The sequence below is a fragment of the Triticum aestivum genome, chromosome 4D (assembly GCF_018294505.1).
Source record: "Triticum aestivum cultivar Chinese Spring chromosome 4D, IWGSC CS RefSeq v2.1, whole genome shotgun sequence".
In the NCBI taxonomy this organism is placed as follows: domain Eukaryota; kingdom Viridiplantae; phylum Streptophyta; class Magnoliopsida; order Poales; family Poaceae; genus Triticum; species Triticum aestivum.
The window spans coordinates 55,767,236-55,776,087 of NC_057805.1; the positions used below are offsets into that span (position 1 = coordinate 55,767,236).

Here is an 8,852-nt window from a genome sequence, read left to right on the forward strand (position 1 = left end):
TTGTGAATTTTAGAAAATCATGCGCGGATTAAAAAAGTCCGCATATGTTAAAATGTTCGCCAAATGAGGAAATCCATTTCCTGCAAGCACGAAAGAAAACCGTTTCTTAACTTGAACCCGTGACCTTATGGTCACAACTCACAAGGCAGTAAATTTATCACTGCGCCAAGGCTCCCCTTCATCATACTTTATTATTATTTTGTCTTCATCATATATAGGCCCGTACACCAAAGTCCTCATGTTAAAATTGATAGATTGGTATTGGATATCATCGAAAAGGAAATTTCAAATCTGCTTAGAAGCTTTGAGAAATAACTTCTTTCTTTTCCTTATCTAGAAAGTGTGCATGTCGAAATATACCGTGGCTTAAGATAAATACTGCAGAAACGTGCATTGTGGGCTTCCTTTCAGGTTTGCGATGGCAATGGATTGGATGATATGCTGGAGAAAAGAACCAATGTAAGCCAGGCACTTAAGTATTTCCCAAACATCACTTGGGCAACAACATAGGTTGAGTTCACTACTAATCTTGGCAATTTCCTATCAAAAGATGACAGTGCCATATAAAAGGGCCATAGCAACCTTGCAAGGAGTTACACAAGAGGGCACCACTTCGACCCTGTAGCTCCACTACAGTTGGAGAATAACAGAAAGTAGTATAGTATGGATTGAAGCCATGAAGCAAGAATCTGAAATCTGACAGGAGTTGGTCGGGCGTGGGAGAGGATGGTCTTGTTGCTGACCACACTGGATCCACAAATGTAAGCACAATGAATCATGTCAATGCAAAACTTTGGCTGCGACATGTTGACCCTGCATGCAGAGGAGGTAAAACAAAACAAGTTCAATCCAAAGTTTTAAATATCTGACTATAACCACTCTATAATCTTTTCAACCGCTAAATGGTATTCATGTATAATTGTCCGGTAAAGTTACAAATAGCGGGCCATAGCCCCGCTATAGCTGCACTATAGTGTTTGAGTAGGGTACCGCTATTTGGCATAGCCCGCTATTTAAAACAATAATTCAGTCACATGAAAATATTAAGTCGGTCCTTGTATGTTTCAGTCACGGCATTTTGACTTAGTTAAGGAAGATGGTCTAGACTAAAAAGTTCACAAAGAAAAGCTGAGGATATATGTACAAATTCAGAACTAATATTCTCTCAAAGAAAAATCAGCAAAAAAACATAGCATATTCAGGCAATTATTTGAGTGCATGCATAAGCATTTATATCCTCTGCACCAAAGTGTAGATGGTATGATTGAATTATAACTAGAATAATAAAGGGGTGTTAGTCCTCTCGCCTCCACTAACGGGAAATTGAGCATATAAAAATTGAAGAACATCACTGTAGCATGTGACCAACAGTGTGGATTTTTTTCAGCAAACAAAGAGGGCACGACCAAGCTAAAACTAAGTCAGCCTTGAACCTTGAACAAATAATTAACATGCCACTGACACATTCATGAGTAATATGAATTCAAACTATGAGTACTATGAATTCAGACAATGAAGGCCACTGAGTTCATGAGTACTATGGACAAAGAGGACAAATAATTAATATGCCCTAGAAATTTGCAAACTATGAAGGCCACTGATATAACGAATTGCATAAGTTTCAGATCAAAATACAGCCACAAGGCTAAAGGATGAGTTCAGACTTCTAATTATAAACGGTAAAAAGAGAAAATAGTTTTTGCATCCATGAGTATTCTATAACCATGCATCAAACCTGCTTACCAGATCAACTTTGCACTTCACAGAAGGATACGCCTTGAAGATGTTGTCTACTTTTGTGCACCAATCGACACATGGGGTGATACCATCTGCCAACCTCAGAGTCACTCTTTTAAGCATTGGAGCACATGTAAAGATCATTTTCAGAAAATCAGACTCATGATCCTCCCCGTTGACACCTTCAATTTCCACGGTTTCAAGATCAGCCATGGAGATAGTTTGTGTCCTCCAGTCTTTGGGCTCATCACAGAGACAATTTACTGGCATGCTTCTTTCACCTAAAACAAATGTGAATTACAGTAACATACTCAGTTGTCTCTGTGATGCATGGAAAGACAGGTTCAGTTGCTTGAGCACGGGCGCCTCGACATCGACACAGCTTGTCCATGTGTTGCTGCTCTCCACAGAGAGCTCCCGCAGCACGGCGAGTGGACGGTGATGCTGTCCATGGGCAACACGCCATTGTTGTTCACCCTGAGTGCGCGGATGCGCGGGCAGCGAGGGATCAAGGCGGCGAGGTCGACGTCGCAGCCGGTGAGGGCGAGCCTCTCCAGCGAGGGGAACCCGGAGGGCGGCGCGAAGAGGCGGAGGTGGCGCGCGCGCAGGTCGATGGAGGTGGCGCGGCGGAAGCGGGGCAGGTCCACCCCCACAAGGGGGCTCCGCGCGCTCCACGGGAGAAGAGCGTAGAACTGCTCCACGGGGAGCCGGTCCAGGCGTGGGAGCAGGACGTCCGGCGAGAGGACGAAGAGCACCTCCACGGGCGAGAGCGCCGCCGCGGCGAGGAGCAGCGAGGAGACGCTGGCGGTGCGGAGCGGGGTGGCTTGCCAGCGGACGCGGATGTCGAGGCGGTAGTGGCACACCCCGGGACGGACGGCGCGGGCGAGCGCCGCCTGGATCGAGCGGAACGGGACGTCGTGGAGGGCGATGGTGACGTGGGGCAGGCGGGTCCAGAGGCCGCGCCACCGGCGGGAGAGGACGCTGGTGCGCGCGGCGGCGCCGAGGCGCTCCAGGACCTGGAGGAGCAGATCGTCTGGGAGGGCGCTGATGAGGTCGGCTGGACCTGGGCAGCCATGGCGCGGTCCGTTCTCCGTCTCCTCCATGGGAAACCCCAATGCCGCAACTAATCTAATGTAAATATGTAATTTTCTACTACTAGGAAATAGGACTCGAAGTATCAGGTGAAAATCTGGAAAGAGCCTTCTCCCGTGCGCCATCGGATAGACAAGAAACGGCATAGATCATAGGTGGGATTGTAACCAGCCACTCAAACACCTATTAGCAGATAACCCCCTCACTTTATCCCACCATCAGCAAAGCATTGACGTTTCAACCACGACCGTTTTGTCTTCGATCTCCTGGCGCGATGGCACCCTCCGTCGGCCGTGAGCTCTCTCCCTCTGCCGGTCGTAAACTCTCTCCCTCCACCGGCCGCGACGCGCCCTCCGCCGGGCGATGATCCCTGACCCTCGCCCTTTAGAACACGCGTCATCGCTGCATGTTGTAATCGATGATCTCGCTGCTCCTTCGTCTCCTGCCATGGCCTACTCGTAGCCCTGCAGAGGTAAACAACAGATTACGTATTCATGACTGTTTTCCTTACTCAATTTGTACTTTTGAGGTATCTGAATCATCTCGCCAATTCGTACTGTAGCATATACAACCGTTGTTGACAGTTATTGCCTTGTAAACTATCGTTCAACATATCACCCACTCCTGCATAGATAGATTATGTTTGTACTTTGATAGCAGTAGACTAAATTCCCAAAAAGATATATGGGATGAGTTCGTAGATAAAAGAAGAAATACGGGATGCCTGAATGACCCCAGCTATGAATCGGCTTGCTTGAAAACAACCTAGCTCATGTGTTCTTTCCTGTATTTTACGTTTTGTATGTCAGTTGGCTTTGTGCTTTTGTACCCGAAATCATGTATGGACCAGTCTGAAGTTGCAGAAAACACCTACTTCGCCACCTAAATGACACCACCATCACCCCCTCTCCTCCACCTCCACACATGGGAAGGGATTTCAAAAACTGCTCATGAATTTGAAAAAAAGTTCCGAATTGAAAAATGGTTCACGTATTTGAAAAAATGTTTACATTATTGGATTTTTAAAAATAATCGTGAATTGTAAAATGTTCCAAATTTCAAATTTGTTCATGTATTTTTTTAAATCCCGCATTTAAAGAATTCATGAATTTGAAAAAATGTTCCTTTCAGAAACTGTTCATAAATTTGAAAAATATTCCCAGGTACAAAAATGTTCATGATTTTGAGAAATATTCCCAAAGTTAAAGATTTTTTCATGAATTTGAATTATCTTCCTAGATTTAAAAAATACTGGCATACTTGAAATTATGTTCTGATTTTTTTTAAAGTCAGTTGTTTGAAAATTGTTCCCATATTTCAAAAATTGTTCACAAATTTGAAAAAAAACTAGTTGTCAAAAAAATCACGAATTTAGAAAAATGTTCCGAATTCGAAAACTATTCATGATTTTGGTTGTTGTTCCCGGATTTTAGAAATTGTTTGCAAATTTGAAATTTTTTCCCTAATTTCACATAATGTTCATTATTAAAAAAATCAAATTTTAAATAATCTCCACCAAACGAAAATGTTTCGGATTTCATAAAATATTCCTGAATTTGAAAATAAAAAATGAAAGAGAAAAAACAACACTGAATAAACAAAAAAAAAAGAAAACTGATCTGGAAAGGATCTAGAACCTCTCTAAAACCGGAAAAGGAAACTAGTTGGGCTGTCTAACTGTACATAGCGGCAGCACAGGGTACGTGATACCTCGCTATTCCCCAACCTAGGCGCTAAATAGGATCTGCCCCAAAAGAACATAGGAAGAGGACAAGGAAGCCACACCCAAATGACACCATCATCATCCCATCTCCTCCACCTCCACACATCAGAAACCAAAATCCAAACCCAAATGGCACCACCATCACCCCCTCTCCTCCACCTCCACACACGGGGAGGAAAAAACAGTAGCGATATCCAAGGCAACTCATCGCAACACACCACCACTGCACGGACAAATGCAAACACCAACCATGCCGACGCCCATGGCCACGCGGCCGACGTCGACAATGGCGCCGAAGCTGCCCGCGCCGTCGACGCCGCGGCAATGCTACCTCCTGCCAGGCCGCCGGGCGGGGCTGGCGCGCGGCGCCCCCTCGGCGTCGTCGAAGAAGCGGAACCCGTGGCTCGACCCGTTCGACGACGGGCCCGACGAGGAGTTCGACTACACGGGCGTGTACTCGGGCGGGAAGCAGGAGGAGGACCCGCGGCCGCCGGAGGACGCGGAGAACCCCTACGGGTTCCTCCGGTTCCCCATGGGGTACATGCCGGAGCTGGACAGCCTGGCCTCCAAGGTGCGCGGCGACGTGCGCCGCGTCTGCTGCGTGGTCTCCGGCGGCGTCTACGAGAACGTGCTCTTCCTCCCCGTGGTGCAGATGCTCAAGGACCGGTACCCCGGCGTGCTCGTCGACGTGGTGGCGTCGGCGCGCGGGAAGCAGGTCTACGAGATGTGCAAGAACGTGCGGTACGCCAACGTGTACGACCCCGACGACGAGTGGCCGGAGCCCGCCGAGTACACCCACCAGCTCGGCGTCATGAAAGTACGCCGCCCTGCTCATTCGGTTCATCGATTCGACAGTCGAGACTAAATGAAGCTGAAGATGAATGTGTGTTTGTGCTGCGGTTGATTGGCAGAATAGGTACTACGACATGGTCCTGTCGACCAAGCTGGCAGGGACGGGGCACGCGCTGTTCCTCTTCATGTCGTCGGCGCGGGAGAATGTGGGCTACGTCTACCCCAACGTCAACGGCGCCGGCGCGGGACTGTTCCTCACCGAGATGTTCAAGCCGGCGACCACCAACCTCGCCGACGGTGGCTACAACATGTGAGCTCCTCGACGGTCACCTCCTCTGTAATTAACCATCAAGATTCAAGAACCACTCCCCCAGGAGCCAGGATTCTAAAAGACGCACTGGGAACGCTTGATCAGGTACCAGGACATGCTGGAGTGGCTGGGCCGGCCGGCCAAGGGCGTGCCGCAGCAGCCGACGCCGCCGCTCAGGGTGTCCATCTCCAAGAAGCTGAGGGCGGTGGTGGAGGACAAGTACAACCGCGCGGGCGTGGAGAAGGGCAAGTACGTCGTCATCCACGGCATAGAATCGGACTCCGTCGCCAACATGAAGTCCAGGGGAGACGACGACTGCCTCCTCCCCCTCGAACTGTGGGCAGAGATCGCCAAGGAGATCAGGTAGCGCCTCTGCACTTGCTTGGCATCGTCTTAGCAGTCCTGACTGGAGCGGTGATCTCTTGGCATGCAGCTCTGGAGGCAATGGGCTGAGGCCTCTGTTTGTGATGCCACATGAGAAGCACAGGGAAGAGATCGAGGAGATTGTCGGTGAGGAGACGGCCTACCTGTTCATCACTACTCCTGGACAGGTAGGTTATTCATCCTCCTGCTTTTGCTTGATCAGAACCACAAATCTTTGAAACCTCCGTGAATCGATCATCGTTTTGACACTCTGTTTTCTACGATCATTCCCCACAGCTCACCTGCCTCATCAATGACTCTGCGGGCGTCGTCGCGACCAACACGGCCGCCGTTCAGCTCGCCAACGCCCGTGACAAGCCATGGTAGAGTAGACTCACAAGATTGTTCTTGCAGAATATGAACTGCTCACGCGCCATGTGAGTGTGACATTTCTTGTTTTCTTACTCAGTGTGGCGCTGTTCTCCTCCAAGGCGAAGGCGAGGCTGTTCCTGCCGTACGCGGAGGAGAGGAAGAGCTGCACCGTTGTCGCGTCGGCGACAGGCAAGCTGGCCGGCATTGACATCGAGGCGGTGAAGAAGGCGGTCAAGGACTTGGAGCCCGCTCCTAGCTTCGCATTGGCACAAACATAATAAAAAAGCATCGTCTTCGTTGTGTTGTACATAGATATGAAAATCGAGCTCATCTGACCAACAAATGTGACCAAGAGTTCGGTTTCTTGTAGTTACTTCAGTTCAGGTTCAGCACACAAATATATATTGGCGCACCGAGGCGTATTCCGCGATCGTAAATTTGACTTCTCTACATAAGTGGTCATCTAAATGTACGCGACAGTTCATGAAACAGGTCGCTTTATAGATAAAGCACAAATCAAACTACATGGCAAAGCAATGTAGAGTGCCGAGGGAGCCCTCTTACACGGCAGATCCTGGAATAGCCGGACAATCTAAATGCATGCGACTACCTTGCCGAAAGATAATATAGGTAGGTCTGACACTCTGAATACAACGTCAAGTCACATCATAGGACACCTGAGTTCCATGACAGCGCTCTCACGAGGGGAAACGTCATTACGTGTTGCGATTGTCGAGTCTAAGATGGATAAGAGTATTCGTCTAGAACACTGGCATGGAGAGAAAAACCACAACAACATCCTCAAGACAAACACGACACCCGTGAGCGTCGCCGCCGTCGGCGCCAAAGCCTTATGCTTTCATTCGGCAGCTCACCCGTGCCACCATGATGCACCCAGAACCGCCTCGACAAGCAAAAGCCACCAGATCCAGATCTGGGCGACGCTACTGTCCGCGACAGATAATGCGCCCGAATCACCCACCACTACACCCCTCGCCGCCCAGAAGACTAAGAGACATAGGCAACACCGCCGCCCCGCTGGAGAGCCAAACACGCAGACCACCATCCGGTGCCACCGCCCCGGTATCCATGCACCCAGACACCATCAATCATCCACGTCACGGCCACCCAACTATAGTAGGAGGAGGAAAAGGCACCTCCTTCACTCCTAGCCCAACATCATCCGCCGGGTTTGCGCCGGTGCCTTCATGGTAGGAAGTGCCCACACCTGCCTCCCTAACCTGTCCCGATGGGCCGGCAGGATACAACCTAGTGACTGCCGACGGTCGCTACCGAGCAAACTCATAACGCTGCCATGTCTGTGGCCACCGATGTCAATCGGTCCGACGACACGACAGCACCCGAAGAGCCCAAATCGGACGGACATGACCAACAGGTGCAGCAGATAAGAAGAGCACTGAGCACAACATGAAGGCACCCAATGCAAACCAAGTCAGCTCCTTGTGCATGCGCACTGTCGGACGCTGTCCACCACCACGAACCACATTATGGTGCAATTAATGTGTCTATGCGAGAGGCTTCTTTTTTTTCGAAACGGAATATGCGAGAGGCTTCTTGTTCCTTCTGCTTCGGAAATTTGGCCTTCAAAGACTAACACCTCAGTCCATGGCAAGGGGAAGAGAATGATGGTGTGCTATGAAAGGGCAGAGGGAGCATATTTAGGTTAAGAGCATCTACAGCCGGGCGCCCAATATCCGTCTCATACGCTCCGCTAAGCTGTTTGGTCACTGACTGGTCACAAAATATCGACCCAACCGGAGCTCTCAAACGCCCGGGCTGACCGGCAACCCTCATATCCGTCCCAAATGTAGGGCAGATATGAGGCGGTCCGGGCACGCTCGGACGCGCCTGCCACGTCAGCCCGGCCCACCGCTGGCCCACCGCTCCGCTCCCCTCCCCTTCCCGCGCTTCCATTTCCCCAATCCGCTCCGTGCCGGCGAGTATGTCCAGCACCGGCAGCCACTCCGATGGCAGCTCTGGAGACGAGCAAGAGCTGGCGCTCGAGCGCTTGCTGGTCGATACGGGCGGCAGCTCCGGGTCCGGTGCGACGCCCCCTGTCGCCCGTCGCGCCAGCGCCGATGCCGGCGCCGACCCTTCCCGCCCCACGCGCGGATCTGCGGGGCCTGCCAAATCTGCTCCTCCCGCCCGACCGCCTCCTCCACCTCCGGCCGCTGCTCCGAGTGGGAATAGTGAATTCATCACAATAAAGAAGAAAATGTGCAAGGCCCTACAAATCCTATGTTTCATTGCCCTCCCCTCACATGCTGCTCATCCTTTACATCATACTAGCATTATGACTTACACATTTGCGTATGCTCTTAGCTGTCGTAAAACCAGATCCGGCGCCAGCGGATTGAATGGCAAGAGAGTACATTGGGAGCTCTACCTGTACATTAAGTATGGCATCGTTTGCCGAAAAAAAAAGTATGGCATCGTTGTTTT

General features: G+C 50.3%; 2 protein-coding genes across 2 annotated transcripts; one reads left to right on the forward strand and one right to left on the reverse strand.

Annotated features, from left to right (window-relative positions):
* Nucleotides 1-735: 735 nt before the first annotated feature.
* LOC123099597 (putative F-box/LRR-repeat protein At5g02700) lies at nucleotides 736-2,852 on the reverse strand. Its single transcript, XM_044521724.1, has 2 exons — nucleotides 1,744-2,852; nucleotides 736-813 (listed from the first exon to the last, which is right to left on the reverse strand). The coding sequence occupies exon 1, from the start codon at nucleotides 2,838-2,840 to the stop codon at nucleotides 2,082-2,084; it is 759 nt and encodes a 252-aa protein (XP_044377659.1). The 5' UTR covers nucleotides 2,841-2,852; the 3' UTR covers nucleotides 736-813; nucleotides 1,744-2,081.
* A 1,814-nt stretch (nucleotides 2,853-4,666) lies between these two features.
* On the forward strand, nucleotides 4,667-6,826 carry LOC123096170 (photosynthetic NDH subunit of subcomplex B 1, chloroplastic). Its single transcript, XM_044517806.1, has 6 exons — nucleotides 4,667-5,369; nucleotides 5,464-5,654; nucleotides 5,760-6,017; nucleotides 6,088-6,205; nucleotides 6,315-6,400; nucleotides 6,487-6,826. Exons 1-6 carry the CDS (start codon nucleotides 4,788-4,790, stop codon nucleotides 6,665-6,667), a joined length of 1,416 nt encoding a protein of 471 aa, XP_044373741.1. The 5' UTR covers nucleotides 4,667-4,787; the 3' UTR covers nucleotides 6,668-6,826.
* The last annotated feature ends 2,026 nt before the right edge of the window (nucleotides 6,827-8,852 follow it).